At 37.2% G+C, this 19,021-nt stretch overlaps 2 protein-coding genes across 3 annotated transcripts; one reads left to right on the top strand and one right to left on the bottom strand.

The window, feature by feature from the left end:
- Positions 1-87: 87 nt before the first annotated feature.
- On the bottom strand, positions 88-6,003 carry ribc1 (RIB43A domain with coiled-coils 1). Its single transcript, XM_026200084.1, has 8 exons — positions 5,919-6,003; positions 5,514-5,715; positions 5,091-5,314; positions 2,734-2,848; positions 2,515-2,633; positions 953-1,192; positions 697-863; positions 88-241 (listed from the first exon to the last, which is right to left on the bottom strand). Exons 2-8 carry the CDS (start codon positions 5,710-5,712, stop codon positions 160-162), a joined length of 1,146 nt encoding a protein of 381 aa, XP_026055869.1. The 5' UTR covers positions 5,713-5,715; positions 5,919-6,003; the 3' UTR covers positions 88-159.
- Positions 6,004-11,008: 5,005 nt separating this feature from the next.
- srm (spermidine synthase) lies at positions 11,009-18,983 on the top strand. 2 transcript variants are annotated; one of them, XM_026200062.1, is made up of 8 exons: positions 11,009-11,252; positions 12,032-12,152; positions 12,249-12,341; positions 16,521-16,674; positions 16,796-16,879; positions 16,976-17,121; positions 17,706-17,828; positions 17,981-18,983. In XM_026200062.1, the coding sequence occupies exons 1-8, from the start codon at positions 11,122-11,124 to the stop codon at positions 18,044-18,046; spliced, it is 918 nt and encodes a 305-aa protein (XP_026055847.1). In that variant the 5' UTR covers positions 11,009-11,121; the 3' UTR covers positions 18,047-18,983. The 2 variants fall into 2 exon arrangements, with proteins under 2 accessions (XP_026055847.1, XP_026055848.1); XM_026200063.1 differs by having other exon boundaries at positions 11,011-11,252; positions 17,913-18,983.
- The last annotated feature ends 38 nt before the right edge of the window (positions 18,984-19,021 follow it).

Genomic DNA, 19,021 nt, shown 5'->3' with positions numbered 1-19,021 from the left:
CATCACTATATAATATTTTATAATGGCAACTGCCAGCAATGATTGTTATAAAATTCCAATTGATTGAATGTCAAACGTACACGGTGCTTTGAAATCCGGTAGCACTTTATTTGTTGTGCAGGAGAATGATCAGATAAGAGGATGGAATGGGACGGTGCTTTATCGAGAGCTTGTGCCGAACTGGGTGAAGTAGTGAACTGTGGGACGGTTTGTATACAGCTGCTTGTCCAGGTATTGTTGGCTGAAAAACAGAAAACACTGCGTTTTCACTGTGTTATTCAAGAATTACTCTGCTAATAGCTACTAGCAACAGCTATACAATGAACGAAATTAGAATTTGCATACACAGAAATGTATCTATTATTAAGTTCTCACTTATGGTGTTAGTGTCAAAATGAACATGGAATTTTACTTCTGTAATGTAACGTACACTACTATCAAAAGGTAGGGGTCGGCAAGAATTTCTTATTCTCACCAAAGCTGCATTTATTTGATCAAAAGTGCAATAAAAACAACAAAATGGTTCAATATTATTACAAATTTACATAACTGTTTCCTGTTTAATATATAACAAAAAATGAATAATTTTTAAGGTCTTTTACTACTCTTGATTATATTTATTTTCCAGTTGTCTGCGTTCTGCTTGCATGCTGCTGTGTGTTTTTAACAATAGTGAAATATGGATGTGCCACTTACTGAGCTTGCTGCTCTCGTGCCAGCTGTTGATTGTATTTATCATGCTGAGTTCTCCTCTCTCTCTGCAGCTCCTTGTCTCTGTTCTTCTCTCTCTCCTGCTGTCTGGCCTGCTCTGTCAGATGGTAATCCCAGGCCACATCTCTCTGCCTCTCCATCTCTCTCAGTCTCTGGTGAAATCGGAAAGGGATAAAAGAGTATTACTTTTATGATGACTATAAATGCTTGCTCAAATGGCACGTCAGTGCAGGATCTTAACCTCTTTCTCCAATAGCTGTTCCTCTCTCTTTCGGTGGATTTCACTGATCTCCTGTGGGGTCATGCCCTTCCAGCGGTCGGCCAGGACTCGTGGACCCTCTGCTGAGGATTCGGTTTTTCTCTTGGCAGCCTCTGGTCGCTCTGTCAGAAGGTCAGAGGTCACCATGTACTGCATCTCTGCCAGCTCCTCTCCCTCTCTCCTCAGTCTCTCTTGTTGCTCCCTCGCCATCCTCTCCTCAGCCTGCAAAGGGAGATCAGATGTTACCTTGACCTTTCATCTCAAAGATCTATGGACGTGTCATTTCAAACCCGTGTTGGTGCATATTAACCTCATATTGGATAAAAATATCTATTTGGGGTGACAATAGCCGCGTTTCCACTGTCGGGCCAAAAGCAGGTGTGCTAGTGTCTGGAGAAAGTCAGCGCCACGGATCATTTCAGAAAGCTAACAGCTATAACAACAGCATTAAAGACTTTAAAATAAGTTGAGCCAAAAACTCACATTCAGTCAGCAGCGAGTGTTTGAAATTACTTGATTCGATGTGGATTATAAATTATAATCACCATACAAGGCAGAAATATTTATAAGCGATGCAAAAGACTATGCACGCTAGGCATTAACTAACATAGTAAACATGTTAAATATGACTGCTGGAGAAATCAGACGTCAGCTTCATATTTTCTATCACAATCGTGTATTCATATTTTATCTGTCATAAGTCTCGTCTCGAGAGTTTAGCTCCGCGTAGCATATGTCATCAAAACATAATAATGGTTTTTGTTCGGGAGCTTTTATAAAAATATATAAATGATCATTCTTTCTAAATGTGATGTACTACAGTATATATAGGCTATTGTGACTTCAAATAAACAGAAACAGACTTGACTGAATAACAGACTATGTTCATAACATTTTATTTCTGTGTGACTAATTTTCACTGATAAATTAATTAATGATGAATGTTTACTGATAAATTAATTCATAATGATCAATGTAGCACTTATTATAGTAAAACATTGATGCTTTTGGATTTAAATATTTCACAAAGCATGCAAACAAACGGCCACTTTTATCATGTTCATTTTGTGATCGCACTAATTCCAGTGACTTATTTCTTATTAGTTTTCTGATAACTTCTCTTTGTTGGTGAAATGATGGGGTTGTATGAAATTGTTCCTGAGAGGCGTGTAAAGGGTGGGTTTTAGTGAAGCACAGCGGAGCTTCAGGCCCGACTGTGGAAACGCAGCGCTATTTTGGCATTAGGATATTAGCCCCGCCCAGCCCATTTTAAGCCCTGGCTCGCACTGGCCCGACAGTGGAAAAGTGGCTAATGGCAGGTTGCCACTTTTTACAGTGTTTGATATTATAGTATAGAAAATAGCAGTGTGAATATTCTTCAATAAATCTAATTTCCATGCTCCATGAAAGTTGTTTTGAACATCTTGAGGGTGAGAAAATGACCTTGTGTTCATTGTTGGGTGAGCAATATTTATTTAATATTTAATAACCTATTAAAAAGAAACACAAATGATTGCCTTGATTAGTTTGTGGTGAGATAATACCTGAGCTTGATTGTAATGACTGAGTGCAATGTGGGCTGCTCTTTTGCACTCCTCCTCCAGAGCATTCAGCTGCACTGCCCGGAGGTCTTTTTCCACCAACTCCCTGCCGGTTAGCAGCTCTGCACACACAAACCCAGAGGAAATACACAGTGAAATACATTACCGTTCCTTCTATTTTAACATTACAAGGCTACAGGGAATATAATGTCATCTGTTTACCTCTGTTTTTTTGTTCTCTTTCTTGTTTTTCCCTCTCCTCCTTTTGAGCTCTCAGGTTTCTCTCATTCATTTCCATCTGAGCTCTCTTCTTTTCATTTTCATTCATTCCTTCTCCCTGACCAAGTGTGAATAAACATATTCATAGAATATAAACAGTGGTATCCTGCAATATGACAAAAGTTTATTCCACTAATTCCATTCAAAAAGTGAAACTTGTATATTATATTCATTCATTACACACAGACTGATGTATTTCAAATGTTTATTTTAATGATTATAACTGACAACTTAATCCCAAAATCAGTATCTCAGAAAATTTGAATATTGTGAAAAGGTTCAATATTAAAGACACCTGATACCACCCTCTAATCAGCTAATTAACTCAAAACACCTGCAAAGGCCTTTAAATGGTCTCTCAGTCTGCTACACAATCATGGGGAAGACTGCAGACTTGACAGTTGTCCAAAAGACGACCATTGACACCTTGCGCAAGGAGGGCAAGACACAAAAGGTCATTGCAAAAGAGGCTGGCTGTTCACAGAGCTCTGTGTCCAAGCACATTAATAGAGAGGTGAAGAGAAGGAAAAAAGTGTACAAACAATAGGGATAACCACACCCTGGAGAGGATTGTGAAACAAAACCCATTCAAAAATGTGTGGGAGATTCACAAAGAGTGGACTGCAGCTGGAATCAGTGCTTCAAGAAACCACTATGCACAGACGTATGCAAGACAAGGGTTTCAGCTGTAGCATTGCTTGCGTCAAGACACTCTTGAACAACAGACAGCAGAAGAATTGGGCTAAAGACAAAAAGGACAGGACTGTTGCTGAGTGGTACAAAGTTATGTTCTCTGATGAAAGTACATTTTTGTAAATCAGGGTCACAGAGTCTGGAGGAAGAGAGGAGAGGCACACAATTCACGTTGCTTGAGGTCCAGTGTAAAGTTTCCACATTCAGTAATGGTTTGCGGTGCAATGTCAAATGCTGGTGTTGGTCAACTGTGTTTTCTGAGGTCCAAGGTCAACGCAGCCATACACCAGGAAGTTTTAGAGCACTTCATGCTTCCTGCTGCTGACCAACTTTATGGAGATGCAGATTTCATTTACCGAAAACTGCATACAGTGCCAAAGCTACCAGTACCTGTTTTAAGGACCATGGTATCCCTGTTCTTAATTGGCCAGCAAACTCGCCTGACCTTAACTCCATAGAAAATCTATGGGGTATTGTGAAGAGGACGATGCGATATGCCAGACCCAAGAATGCAGAAAAGCTGAAGGTCACTATCAGAGCAACCTGGGCTCTCATAACACCTGAGCAGTGCCACAGACTGATCGACTCCATGCCACGCCGCATTTCTGCAGTAATTCAGGAAAAAGGAGCCCAACAAAGTATTGAGTGCTGTACATGCTCATACTTTTCATGTTCATTCTTTTCAGTTGGCCAAGATTTCTAAAAATCCTTTCTTTGTATTGGTCAACAAAAAAGTCAACATTTGTAATAAATCAAAACCTTTTAGTCCTTTTGTTCTAAAACCAAAATGTGTTCTTGACAACTTTGATGAACTTTTTTGATCTACTTCACACGTTGTCTACTATATATATATATATATATATATATATATATATATATATAAAAATTTAATTTCGTTTTTAAGGCTGTTGTATTTGAGAGATTACATATTTGTACTTTTTTGTCACACTAAGACTATTTAAATGAATTAAAAATGCTGAACAACCTAAAGTAAATGCTGAAAGTTACAAAAACGTTCTTTTATAGTGTTCTTGTTACACGTGACATACTTAAATATACTTTCATTATATAATTACATGCAACTAACATACCAAACCCTTATCCTAATTTGAACCTATAATAAGTACATTACATAAATATTACTCATGACTTAAAGGGATTGTTCACCACTCCCCCCCCAAAATTCTGTTATCATTTACTCACCCTCAAGTTGTTCCAAACCTGTATGAGTTTGTTTATTCTATTGAACACATAAGAATGTATTTTGTTAACCAAACAGTGGATGACCCACCGACTTCCAATATATTTGTTTTTATACTATGGAGGTCAATAGGGTCAATGTTTGGTAACCCACTTTCTTCAAAATATCTTCTTTGTTTTCAGCAGAATAAAAAAAAAACTCATACAGGTTTGGAACAACTTGAGGGTGAGTGAATGATGACAAAATTTTGTTTTTAGTTAACAATCCCTTTTATTATACTGTGACAAATATGAAACCTTAAAATAAAGTTTACCATACATTTTAACATTTCGTGTCCATGTCATTTGTTAGAGACTTTATCTGTTGCTGTTTCCCAACAAACATTCACTGTACATAATATGCTTACCAAAAACACTTGCATGCTGGCGGGTCCCAATGAAGAGTCCGAGACAGAAATACTGGCGTCTGGCGCCGCCTGTCGGACATAATTGACATCTGCATCACGACTGTCTTCAGCTCGTTGATGTATCGCTCTATATTGTACCAAGTTCTGAGCCAACTCTCTTCGCAGCTCCTCTTCTTCTTTTTTCTGTTGCATTGCCGATTCATCCAGGGACAAGCGCAACAGATCTGAACAACAAAGGACATAATTTCTGCATATCATAGACCAATTTTTTTTGCTGATCCATTATTGGAAAAAAATGGAAAGAAGAGAAACACCCAAAATACAGGTGATATATAGCTTAAAAGTATTAGTTTGATACATAAACTCATTGATGTAGCTTGTTTTGCAGCACAGAAGTAGTGCAGAGTGCAGAGGTGGTCTTACCATGAGCCAAGTCTCGCTGCTTGTCCATCTCCAGTCGCTCTTGTTTCTCCTCCCGCTGTTTGTGGAGCGTGCGCAGGTCAACGCCGATCACTCGGGCTCTGCTGTTGAATATCCGCTTCTTGCGCTCTGCTTCTGCGGCCTGACGCCGCTCCACCGCCCGCTGCGCAGACTCCTCCACGGGTAAATCAACCTTGTACATGTTCTGTCAAAGCACAGTTTGATATCAACCAACTTCCAGAATATCAGCTAACTATCCATCACCGCCAATGAGAAGCTGGTGGATTTATTATTATTATTATTTTATTTATTATTATTTTTATTTAATTTTTGCGTAGCTATTAATAACAAAAAAAATGCTATAATTTATAATTACACACAGAATAAGATGAAACATTAAAGCCTTACTGGTGAATATCAGTTGGGTTTCGACGAACGGCAGTCTCATGTCAGCTCTCCTCTTGTGTTTGTTTGGCGTTGCCATGGTAACCGCTTCACAGTCTGTGACGCGGCTTATCGAATATGTTTCACAGACATATATTATTCATGCAAATTTATGTGAGAATTGGTTGCTATAAGCTAAAAAGTTACTATGGACACAAAGATGCTTGCTGAAATAATATAATTTTAAGTTTTTAGATATTTTGTAACATTTTTGTGTAATGAAAATGTTTCTTTCATGGTTTTAGTTTTCATTTTTGTTAAATATAGTAACCTGCCATTAGACTCTACTGAACACTTGTAATATTATTGTTATGATAAGCTAACTATAACTCATGGTCACAGTTTACTAAAAAAAAAAAAAAAAAAAAAAACGACTAACCTCACCTATTCACAATGTTTCTTAATTAATTGCTTGCCTTAATTTTCTGTTCTACGCTTTTGTAACTTATCTTGCATATTATTTCACCTGTGTCTGCTGTTTATATGTTGTACCGTATGTAAAGTGTCCTTGGGTGTTTGAAAGGCGCTATATTAATAAAACATATTATTATTAGAGAGAAAGATAATACACTGAATGAGAAATAGCCACAGTATATCAAGGCCAAGGAGCACACTGCCAAAGTTTGAGGAACGGAGGAATCAAGGAAGATTTGACACTGGAGGATAACCAGGTCAGTCGAACTCTCACTTGAATAAAAAAAAAAAAATGCTAGTATGTCCATAAATTTCAGTGCTTTTTTATTGTAGACTTATATTCTTATATCAGGTGAAGCAGTATCACAGGCTAAAGGAGGAGGCCAGTAAGCGGGCAGCTTACTGTTTAACAGGGACCAAAAGGTCTGGAAGAGAGGAAGAACATTTAGACAGAGGTGAAATTGTAGGAAGGCCTCTTCCAAATGTAAATGGCATCGATATGAAATATCAAGTCAAGTCTGCTTTGTTGTCAATTCTTCCACATGTACAGTACATACATACAGAGAATTAAAATTGCATTACTCTCAGACCCATGTAGAAACAGATAACACTAACAGTAGAGCCTAAAAATTTAGATCAAATATAAAATATAAAATACAACTATACAATACACTATGCAATGAGGGCATGTAGAATTTTTTTTTTTTTTTAAATAAAGTTAAATAAAGCAGCGCAAGGCACATGGCAGATAAGAGTGCAAACAACTGAAGTGAACAAAGAGTGCAGATAAAAAGATTGTAGTGGAATAAAAGCTTATTCAGTCTGATTACATTGACAAAGGTTCTTTTATTTAAACTGACTGAAGAGGTAGTTGAATGAGGTAGTGAGCAGACCAATGCTGCACAAAGTGACTGGTGCATGTCATCTTATGTTAGTGGGAGGGGGGAGTGGAAGGACCTGGGGATGTGGGATCTGGGGTGGGGGGAGAAGGTTCATAGTTCTGTGGTGCCTGGGGCAGAAGAGGGAAGAGGGGCAAGTTCAGGAGCAAGTTCAGCTTCCTGACAGCCTGATGGATGAAGCTGTCCTTCAGTCTGCTGGTCCTGGCCTGGAAATTCCACAGTCTCCTCCCTGATGGCAGCAGACTGAGGAAGCTGTGTGACGGGTGTGTAGGATCACCTGCAATGCAAAGGGCTTTACGGGTGAGACGGGTTCCCTAAATTTCCTGGAGGGAGGGGAGAGAGACACCAATGATCTTCTCAGATCTTCTCACTATGCCTTGAAGAGTCTTCCGGCAGGATGCGTTGCAGGTGCCATACCAGGAGCAGGAGCTCTGGCTCTTCTCTGTTTGCAGAGGAAGTAGAGATGCTATTGTGATTTCTTGGCAAGTGCGGCGGTGTTGTCGGTCCAGTAGAGGTCCTCTGTGATGTGCAAACCCAGGAACTTGGTGCTGCTCACTCTGTCCACAGTCGCACCGTTGATGGTCAGAGGAGCATGCTGAGTGTGCACTCTCCTGAGGCCAACAACAATCTCCTTCCTCTTTTCCACGTTCAGAGAGAGATTGCCGGCCAGGCGGCTCACCTCGCTCCTGTAGTTTGTCTCATCTCTGTTGCTAATGACCACCACAGTCTTGTGACACAGACTTGATATGGTGCATGACTAGCTGTTCAAAGCACTTCATGATAGGAGTAAGTGCAACTCGACGGTAGTCGAAGCAGGATGGAGACGGCTTCTTCGGGACTGGAATGATGTCAGTGGCTTTGAAGCATATGGGGAAAACAGCCTGACTAGTGAGATGTTGAAAATGTCTGTGAAGAAATCAATATGTATTTGGCTTTAGCTTTTCAGGTGGTCAACTACATGACCAGTCAGTCCAGAATTTCCAGGCAATTGTAATCTCTCTGAGAGAGGAGTTCTACACAAAAGCTGACTCATTCATAGGAGTTTACCCTGAGTTTTGTATTTCAGCAATGGGCCATATAAATCTTAATATAACAAAAGTAGTTTACGCATACAAGAGTTCATCCCATCCCAACATATCATTATATCATTATTGTACACTGTGCTCTAGAGATGACAACTTTAATAATAATGTATTTTGTATTATGTTGACTTTTAATATATATTATAAATTGAATCGTTTCATTAATTCACAGTGAGGAGATTGTATCATAATTAAGCTGCTGATTCCAATCCTAATGGTTAGATTGTACTTATCTGAATTTATTGGTAGACAGCTAAAAAAAAATGATCAGTGGCATCTTTTAATTATAATCATTGATGTTTACATAGATTTTTTTTCTTTATTTAAATTAATAATGTTTCTAAGATGCCTACTGTTGTATTTCAAATAGTGTGCATGATTGTGTAAGTATTAATATTCTGTATTCTGTGAATATTAAATACAAATGAACAGATTTTCACATTTAATCAGCTGGACAGTCTAGATCGGTGATTTTACCTTTGGTTAATGTTTTGACTGCACTTCATCAAAAGCTGCCTATTGTCAAGTATGCCTTGTTGATTTGTTCATTCAGTACAATGTGGAATAATTGTTTTGTTTTAATTCTCTGTCCTAATGGGAAAATGTGTTATGTAAACTGTACTCAAATGGAAAATAAGAACGTATGTGATGTGCTCAAGGCTCTTTCCATATACATGGTATACTGTTTTGTTTTTTCCTTCAAAAAATATACCCCATAGAGAATAAAAAATAAGCCATCTCAAAATAAAACTTAGTTTGGTTTCCTGAGGTTGAATCAACATTTTCCAAAAATCATCTTTCCCCCCACAGAACTCTTTCCTCTACGTAAGAAAAAAATAATAATGCTTTGAAAAAAAAGACAAAATTTGACATCATAATTTCAAATTCAATTTCAACTTATTTCATATTTGACTTAGGTGCATCTCAGTAAATTAGAATGTCATGGATTAATAATTAGCAATTTAACTCAAATTGTGAAACTTGTATATTAAATAAATCCAATGCACACAGACTGAAGTAGTTTAAGTATTTGGTTCTTTTAATTGTGATGATTTTGGCTTACATTTAACAAAAACCCACCAATTCACAATCTCAACTAATTATAATATGGTTACATGCCAATCAGCTAATCAACTCTAAACACCTGCAAAGGTTTCATGAATGGTCTTTCAGTTTGGTTCACTAAGCTACACAATCATGTGGGAACACTGCTGATCTGACAGTTGTCCAGAAGACAATCATTGACACCCTTCACAAGGAGGGTAAACCACAAACATTCATTGCCAAAGAAGCTGGCTGTTCACAGAGTGCTTTATCCAAGCATGTTAACAGAAAGTTGAGTGGAAGGAAAAAGTGAGGAAGAAAAATATGCACAACCAACCGAGAGAATGACAGCCTTATGAGGATTGTCAAGCAAAATCGATTTAAGAATTTCATTTGGAAACCAAGGTCCTAGAGTCTGGTGGAAGAGTGGAGAAGCTCATAGCCCAAGCTGCTTGAGGTCCAGTGTTAAGTTTCCACAGTCTGTGATGATTTGTGGTGCAATGTGATCTCCTGGTGTTGGTCCATTGTGTTTTTTGAAAACCAAAGTCACTGCACCCGTTTTATCAAAAAATATTTTGAGCACTTCATGCTCCCTTCTTTTTGAACCAGCTTTCTGAAGATGCTGACTTCATTTTCCAGCAGGATTTGGCACCGTGGGATGGTGACCAAGAGCACCAAAAGTTGGTTAAATGACCATGGTGTTGGTGTGCTTGACTGGCCAGGAAACTCATCAGACCTGAACCCCATAGAGAATCTATGGGGTATTGCCAAGACTCAAGAGGAAAATGAGAAACGAGACCAAAAAATGCAGATGAGCTGACTGTCAAACTGTCAAAGAAACCTGGGCTTCCATACTGTATGCCACGCCGAATTGAGGCAGTAATTAAAGCAAAAGGAGCCCCTACCAATTATTGAGTACATGTACAGTAAATTATCATACTTTCCAGGAGGCCAACAATTCACAAAAAAAATAAAAAAATAATTTGTATTGGTCTTGTGAAGTATTCTAATTTGTTGAGATAGTGAATTGTTGGGTTTTTGTTAAATGTGAGCCAAAATCATCCCAATTAAAAGAACCAAAGACTTAAACTACTTCAGTCTATGTGCATTGAATTTATCTAATACATGAGTTTTACAATTTGAGTTGAATTACTGAAATAAATGAACTTTTTTTTTTTTATTGAGATGCACCTGTATGTCAATATCAAATTTATGTCATAATTTTTAAGTCTAATCTCTTAATGTTGCCAAAATTATGATTTACCTTAGCATTTTTTTTAATTATTATTATTATATGGAAAAATACATTAGTTGAAAAAGAAAAGTAAAATAGCTGGAAGCCTTTTTTGTAGCCTACTAATGGAAAATGCCACAACATTTTAAATGTTAAACGAAACAAAAAAAATGAACTTGTGGTAATATATAAACAAACCAGAGCACACCTGGCGTTCCCACTCACCCACACCCTTTAAGCTAACATTAGACCTCTTTTTTCACGTGGGCTCATCCTCAGCGGTACAAAACCAAGCATGCTTGCACAGAACTCGCTCATGTTGATGACGCCAGCCAGCTCCCATTGGTCGCCTCTTGTTTCTTGGGTTCGGTTGCAGTGCAAAGAACGCCCAACGTGTCAATCGGCGCCCAAGAAGATCTCCAGAAACGCCTCGCTGTTGACCGGTTTGAGCAGACTACTATAACCCACCGCTGCTTTCGTTTAAATCCCCGGCAATGGACAACATTAAAGACGGGTGGTTCACCGAAACATGCACACTGTGGCCTGGTCAAGCGATGAGTCTTCAAGTAGAGGAGGTTCTGTATCATAAGAAATCGAATTTCCAGGATGTAATGGTTTTTAAAAGGTGAGTCGTGGTGCAAAGTGGCTTAAATTAGCATGTTGGCTAACTTGCCGTGTTTTCTGGCAAGCGTAAGTGAAGCTATCTGTCACAATGGATGGTGAGGAATGTGTTTTTCTCACTTTTCTCTGAGGTGTCCACTCAGAAAGCACGTTGGCTTATGGGTGTCTTGATGTGTGGGTGGCTGCGGCTAGAATGCTAACTGCAACGCCTGCTTTACTGTAACGTTAAGTCTGTGGCGTGGCACTGAAACTGTGAGATCACATTGATTTTGTACTAGGCGTTTGTATAATACGTAAAACTGCACACTGCACCGATTCTGACTTGTCCGAACATTAAAAAAAAAAAATAATAATTTCTCCAATATTTCCACCCATAATTGTGTGGTGCATTAGAAAACCAAAACAACATTTATTTGACAACGTTTTCAAGGCTTAATCAGCTATTTAAACACCACAATGCTTTTCTGGTGTTCAGTGATCACTCGACACTGCCTTAAGACAATAGATTGACCCATTCATACAGTGAGAAATGCAAATCTAGACTTGCTTTCATTATCTATGCCCTGGAAATCAATAAAATGAAGTATTTGCACATGTAGGGTGTTTCCCATTTTAAAATGTGCTGAGAGATCAGAGCTGTCAGCTGCCATCTCAAATCACATGTGCATGGTTGCAATGCTTAGTCCAATGCTTCAAATGGATCTTTGCTTTTCCCCCACTTGTTTGTTCTACATTTTATTGCTTAATGTATGAAAATGATCATTGTTGCTTCTCTTCTTGCAGTAAAACTTATGGAAATGTGCTGGTTTTGGATGGAGTCATCCAATGCACAGAACGAGATGAATTTTCTTATCAAGAAATGATAGCCAATCTACCTCTCTGCAGCCACCCTTGCCCAAAGAAGGTATGTGGAATCATTTTTGTCCTTCATATAAATGTGATTTGGAAAAATTGAAGCTGTTTGGGTTTTTGTTAAGTTGTTCCCCATTTCTTTCATCAGGTTCTCATCATTGGTGGAGGAGACGGCGGTGTCCTGAGGGAGGTTGTCAAGCATCCGCTGGTGGAGTCTGTTGTTCAGTGTGAAATTGATGAGGTTTGTATCCAGTTAAACCTGAACGTATGCTTATAGTTAAAAGGTTTTGGTAAGTAAGGTTAGTTAAAGTTAATGAGTTAATAATTTTTATTCAACAAGAATGAAATGTATCAAAAATGTCAGTAAATGCATTTAATTTTATGCAAAAAAAGATTTGTATTTCAAGAAAGATGTTGATGAACTTTCTATTCATCAACAGGGTTTATGCGGGGTTGTAAAAGGTAGTAAATTATATTATGCCAAATTAAGGCCAGTAAAAAGTAGTAAACGTCATCTGACGAGGTAGTAAATTTTCGAAGCCCCATCTAACTGGGTCTATATCATGGGTGTCCAAACTACAGTCCAGTTTTTATTGGCCCGCAGCCAGGGTCCGAAATTAACAAGCGCCAAGTGCGGTTAGATTTTCTGTTTGGCGAGTAAATCTCAAAAGGCTATCCGCCACACTGGCGGGTGAATGTTCATCATACCAAAATAGTAATAAAAAAAATTACAATTGCCTTGTGTAATGTTATGATGCCTGGAAATTAGTTCAAATCTCCTGCGAATCTAGAGCGAGTGAGCGAGCAAAAGTATGCAAGCAAACCGTGTAGCAAGCGCACGGCAGAGAGGAAGAGACCTTGCATGTGTGTCTCTCTCTCTCTCTCTCTCTCTCTCTCTCTCTCTCGCTCTCTCATGCAGTGGTGATGCGCAGTGTTGGGCAGTAGCGTCGCTACAAGCAGCGAAGCTACTAGTTTAACTACATTTCTCAGTTGCTTGGTCGTAGCTTCACTGCTTTCTGAATCAAATAGCTTTTCAGTAGCGAAGCTCTTTTTTTTTTTGGCAAATTGATAAGGAACACAAAAAACTATTAAAACTAAACAATTACACCTGCCTATCTGTTTGACTGACAGTTTTGAGCACTGCGATAGCATTGACTTGTAATAAAACGTGTTCAACATAAAATTTTTATTTTAAAAGTAGCTTAGATGTAGCAAGCTACTGTTGATGTAGCTTAGCTTGCTACATTTCCCGGGGGGGTAGCTTCAGTGTAGTGAAGCTTCATTTACTGTGGAGTTACTGGTAGCTTAGCTCACTAGTACATTTTCCAAGTAGCTTGCCCGACATTGGTGATGCGTTCATATAAACGCTAAACGCTGTAAAAAAAATATTATGACATTTTAATTGTTTATTAATAAACAAGTGTTTCTGTGTCAGCTGCAAAGATGAAGTTGACACTGACTCGCGATCTTCGCAGTAGTGAACCCACTGGAGAAAAATGCATTTCTTACGGATTAGCCTATAGCCTACTTTTATTTAGTTTTGAATGGTTCTGTTTAAAAGTAGAAATTTCAAGCTTTCTGTTGATAATAGATATAGGATATTTCTAATTTGTTTAGGTCTGTGAGGCAAGTAGCCTAGGCTACCTATACGCTGAGTTTCGGTTGTGATTATACAAAATAATGAAACATGGATTAAAATTAAGATAAAATTTATACAAAACGAAATTGGTTTCAAAGAGATGCTTTGTGTTTTCTGTTTGATGTTTTCTCTCTTTTCTCTCTCTCTCTCTCTCTCTCTCTCTCTCTCTCTCTCTCTCTCTCTCTCTCTCTCTCTCTCTCTCTCTCTCTCTCTCTCTCTCTCTCTCTCTCTCTCTCTCTCTCTCTCTCTCTCTCTCTCTCTCTCTCTCTGTGTGTGTGTGTGTGTTGGACAGTGCTTGGGTTGTGTCCAGTGTTGAAGTTATTTGTTTATTAATGAAATACTGTTATTATAGTGTACAATTGCACTTTATTATTACACATTGTATAGCTGTTCATTCTAAAGGTCCAGTCTGTCTTCTAATTTTTATGTAATTGTTACTCTTTGACATATTGAGTAAATCCTATGGACCAAGGCCTGTTGTGATATCTTGATTAATCCAAGTTCTATGGTAGAGTTCCCTCTTACTTGAATGTAGCTCACTCACTTGCCCTAACACACATGCACACTCACATATACCTACAGAACCTCACCTGACTTTCTCTTTCTCTGGTTCTCTATCTCTCCCTCCCAGTGTTGAAATTAAGTTATAATTGCCTCATTAAATTGTGATTAAATATGTTATTAATTAATTTTGGAAAGATATTTCATGTCTTTACTTGTCACTTTACTTAACACTTAACAATGCTACAGTTGAAGTTTGAAGTCGTGTTGGTAGTAAAACAATTGTGATGGTAGTAAAATAGGTGGTAAAAAGGTAGTAAATTCAATTTAAGAATCTCTGTATAAACCTTGATCAAAGAATTCAAAAATGTGTCACGGTTTCCACAAACATTTTAAGAAGCACAACTGTTTTCAACACTGATAATAAGAATAGATTCTCAAGCACTAAATCAGCATAATAGAAATGATTTATGATAGATCATGTGACACTGAAGACTGGAGTAATGGCTGCTGAAAATGCATTTTTTTTTTTTTAAGTATAACTTATATTTAACCTGTATAATATTTTGAATATAATCGTTTACAAATATTTTCAATATAATATTATACAGGAAACAAGTTATTTTAAATTGTAGTAATATTAAATAGTAAAAATTTTGATCAGATAAATGCAGCCTCGTTTAGCATCATTCTTTCACAAACAGAAAAATAATCTTAATCTGGGGCCCGTTCTTCGTACGTCGCTTATTACATCCGAGATCAAATGACACATCCAAGATAATATCATCGTCCTAATCATGATCCGGCTAATTGGGTTCTTCGAACACACCTGTTGTGTATGATTAGTATCGCTGGATTGAGTTATCTGAGATAATTGCGCGTTCTTGTGTTGGCTTAAAAGGGGATATGTATCGATACTTGAAACCATGATCAGCAGTGCAGCGATTTGGCTGGTGGCAAGACGGCAATGTAATGATGTCATATAATTTAAAATGACACCTGACGAAAAACTTGCCAAATTTCTGGACTTTTATAAGGAAACAGCCAAGCAAACAAAACTACATAAATGTTATAATAGATACATGAAACAGATAATAGATACATGTTTTTATTGTATTCGAATTTTTTTCATGATCCCCAATTATTTAGATTCGGAATTTATAATAGTTGTGCAGTCTTTAAATTTTTATTTCAATGTAGAAATTTTCTATTAATTTCATTTTATATTTGGACAGATTTGTTACGTGACCGCATTAAAGTTTCTAAAGGGTCAATATCATGTTATCTGCATCTCCTGCACTCCATCAAGCCACTCTTATAATAGCAGTCATCACTCAAAATAATGCACGACTCTATTATCTGTATACCATGTGTGTAAGACTCTTATACAATTATGAAGTAATAATTTTATGACAAATATTTCAGTGAGTAAAACTGGCTGTCTATAGTAGGCTGTTATGGACTACAGAGCATTTTTATATTATTTTAAAATAATTATTTTAATGATTATTATTTTAAATTATTGTCGCTGGATCAGTACGATACTCTTGTAATAAAGTAGCGGTGGTAGCAAACATATTTTGATTATCAGTTCTGGTTGAAAAGAAGCGATCTAATCCTGTTTACATGAAATAAGCCTGCTCCCGAGCAGGTTTAAGCTTACGGACCTGTTGCTATGACAGCTACTCCGGGATGAGCTTCGAAGAACCAAACGATTCAAGATCACGCCAAATCGTCAACATTCAAATCCAGCTAACTGAGTTAGCGACGTACGAAGAACAGGCCCCTGATTTATGAAAGGATCATGTGACACTGAAGACTGGAGTAATCACAGGAATAAATAACATTTTCAAATATTAATATAGAAAAACAGTTACTTTTAATTCAAATTCAATATTGCTGTTTTTACTGTAATTTTTTTTTTGTTTTATCAAATAACCCTTTGTGACTATAAGTCATTTCTAAACATGAATGAATCTTGCTTCAAAGGATGTAGAGAATAGTTTAGAATCTACCTCTGTTTTTAAAACCTTCTTAAGACTCATCATTTGTTTTCTCTGATCTGCTTTCTCCTTTTAAATTCATCCATTTAAATGCTTTTTTTAAACATTTGTCAGTCATGCCTTGTCAAGTTAACACTTGATGTATGAAACATGTATGAAGGTTTCAGAAACTCCCTCTGGAAATTAATTTTGTAGCATATTTAAAGGTTTTGCCATTTTCTTCAAACTATTTCATGCTTTAACATGCTGATTAATTTCATGGATTGTTTTCCCACAGGATGTAATAAACGTCTCCAAGAAGTACCTCCCTGGAATGGCAAAAGGCTTCTTCAGCCCCAAACTTACTCTGCATGTAGGTGATGGCTTTGATTTTATGAAAAGGAATCAGGATGCCTTTGATGTCATCATCACAGACTCCTCAGACCCTGTCGGTATGCAGCCCAATGTGTGGCGTTGAAGTTTCTTCTTTGCATTGGTAAATAATGATGTAGCCACTGACTCTGACAAAACATGGTGTTCATTACAGACCGATCTCATTTCTTCCTGTCACAGGTCCGGCTGAAAGCTTGTTCAAAGAGTCTTACTATCAGCTCATGAAAACGGCTCTTTGTGAGGGAGGAATTCTCTGTTGTCAAGGTTGACATAACTGCAAATCTACAAAAAAGCTCTAAGATGAAAAATATGAATGATATGCATTTGACAAGTTTGTCATTTTTGCTTATAATTTCATAGGAGAGTGTCAGTGGTTGCATTTGGACCTAATCAAAGAAATGCAGACCTTCTGTAAGACCCTCTTTCCTGTAGTAGACTATGCATACTGCACCATTCCAACATACCCAAGTGGACAAATCGGATTCATGCTTTGCAGTAAAAATCCGGTATGGTTTTTCTTATTACCTTTTAATAAAGCTGCTTTTGTTTTAATAGATTTATGATTCCTTATATATATAGATGTTGTGTATACACTACAGTTCAAAAGTTTGTAATCAAGATTTTTATTTTATTTTAATACTTTTAAAATTAAAATGTTATACTTTTATTCAGCAAGAATGCCAAATTGATCACCATGAAGACAATTATAATATTGCAAAAGAAAAAAAAGGTGTCACAGTTTCTTAAAAAATATATTAAGCAGAACAACTGGTTTTAACGTTGACTATAATGTGTCTGTGAGCAAAAGGATTTCTGAAGTTCCATGTGACACTAAAGACAGGAGTAATGGCTGCTTCAATTACAGATTTGCCGTCACAGGAATAAATGACCTTGCAGTATATGAAATAGAAAGTTATTTTACATGTATTTTTGATCAAACAAAAAATAAGATCTAACAAAGATCAAACAAAAGAGACCTCTTTTAAAAAAACGTACCAACTCCAAACTTTTGAACGAAAGTCTATTTCTAAAATAATATTGATAATGCAAATAATTTTATCATCAGTAAATAATTTTTTTTTTATTGCAGAAAATAAATTTCCGTGAGCCAGTACGAGAACTGCCAAGAGATGAGATCGAGAGCATGAACCTGAAATATTACAATCCTGACATCCACCGCGCGGCGTTCATCCTCCCAGAATTTGCCAGAAAGGTGAGACGCAGCCTATTGTTTTTTATTTTGGGCTCTTTACTTTGCATTTATAGGGATTGAACCGTTTACCTACTGTTTACACAGGTACTAAGTGAAGCCTAAATGGCTTCATGGGTGCCATCTTGTCAACACGCTGCCTTCTGTGAAAGCAGAACAAAACCCTGACCACAGCTGCAGTAACTCCAACACCGCATCCCTCTCTATCAATGGACTGCTAATGGACAAGTGCAAATGCCTTCGGTGGGGAAATTCTGTTTATCTGTCCAGTCCGGCATGTTCTGTGACCGATTCCAGTCTTTCTCTTACTTGTGTTGAGTATGAAAAAAAGAAAAAGAGTGCAACGTTCCACTACAACTGTCTTATTTTTCCATGATTTAAATAAGCATGCAGGTGTTTTAAATGAACTGCATATCCTCTGTATAAACCCTTTCAAAGACTTGAGGTCAGTATAACAGTAGATTTTCTCATCATGCTGTATTAAGGTTTCATATTACGGATCACTTTATCATCAGTACACTACTGTCAAACCTAAACCGATTTAGTATTGCTATAATTTCTAAGACTACTACTCCGAAGTCTGTACAGAAGATGCTTAACGTAACTAGCAAAAATAGAAGCTATTTTCGCGGTTAAGATGATCTAACATTTAAATGGGTTGTGTTTTCCTTCCTCCTCTGTTAAGGTGGCACATGGGCTCTTTGTAGGTGACTTGTGTGCTCTGGCTCTCCTGAACAAGTCTGATTACATGTGAATTATTATTATTATAATTTTTTTTTTTTTTTTGTAGAGCAAATAGTGTTTGGTATGCAGCCTTTTTGAGTGATATGCTATAGTGTATTTCAAACGTATGCTTATGGTCAATGGACTGTATGATGGAACGATTTTGCGGTGTCTTTTAACATTAGAATTACTGGAAGTCTCAAACATTGAGACATTGTCTTAATATTGAATATAATCATGGAAGTATACTTTATGACAAAATAAGTGTATTTGATGGTTAGCTAAAGATCTTTTAAGGATAGCTGCATAGGGCAAACTATTTTGTACTCTGTCAAGTTTAACTGTATGGAAGAGGGTTTATTTGTCCTTTTACCATTTAATGTTCATGATGTACATTTAACTTTACTTATTTCATAAATTGTTTTGAAATACAAATTATGGAACCACGATTTTTTTAATCCGCTGTCAAATTA

This window comes from Carassius auratus, chromosome 23 (assembly GCF_003368295.1).
Source record: "Carassius auratus strain Wakin chromosome 23, ASM336829v1, whole genome shotgun sequence".
NCBI classification, from domain to species: domain Eukaryota; kingdom Metazoa; phylum Chordata; class Actinopteri; order Cypriniformes; family Cyprinidae; genus Carassius; species Carassius auratus.
The sequence above is the reverse complement of the archived record's forward strand: the minus strand, read 5'-3'. Positions and strand labels throughout refer to the sequence as shown.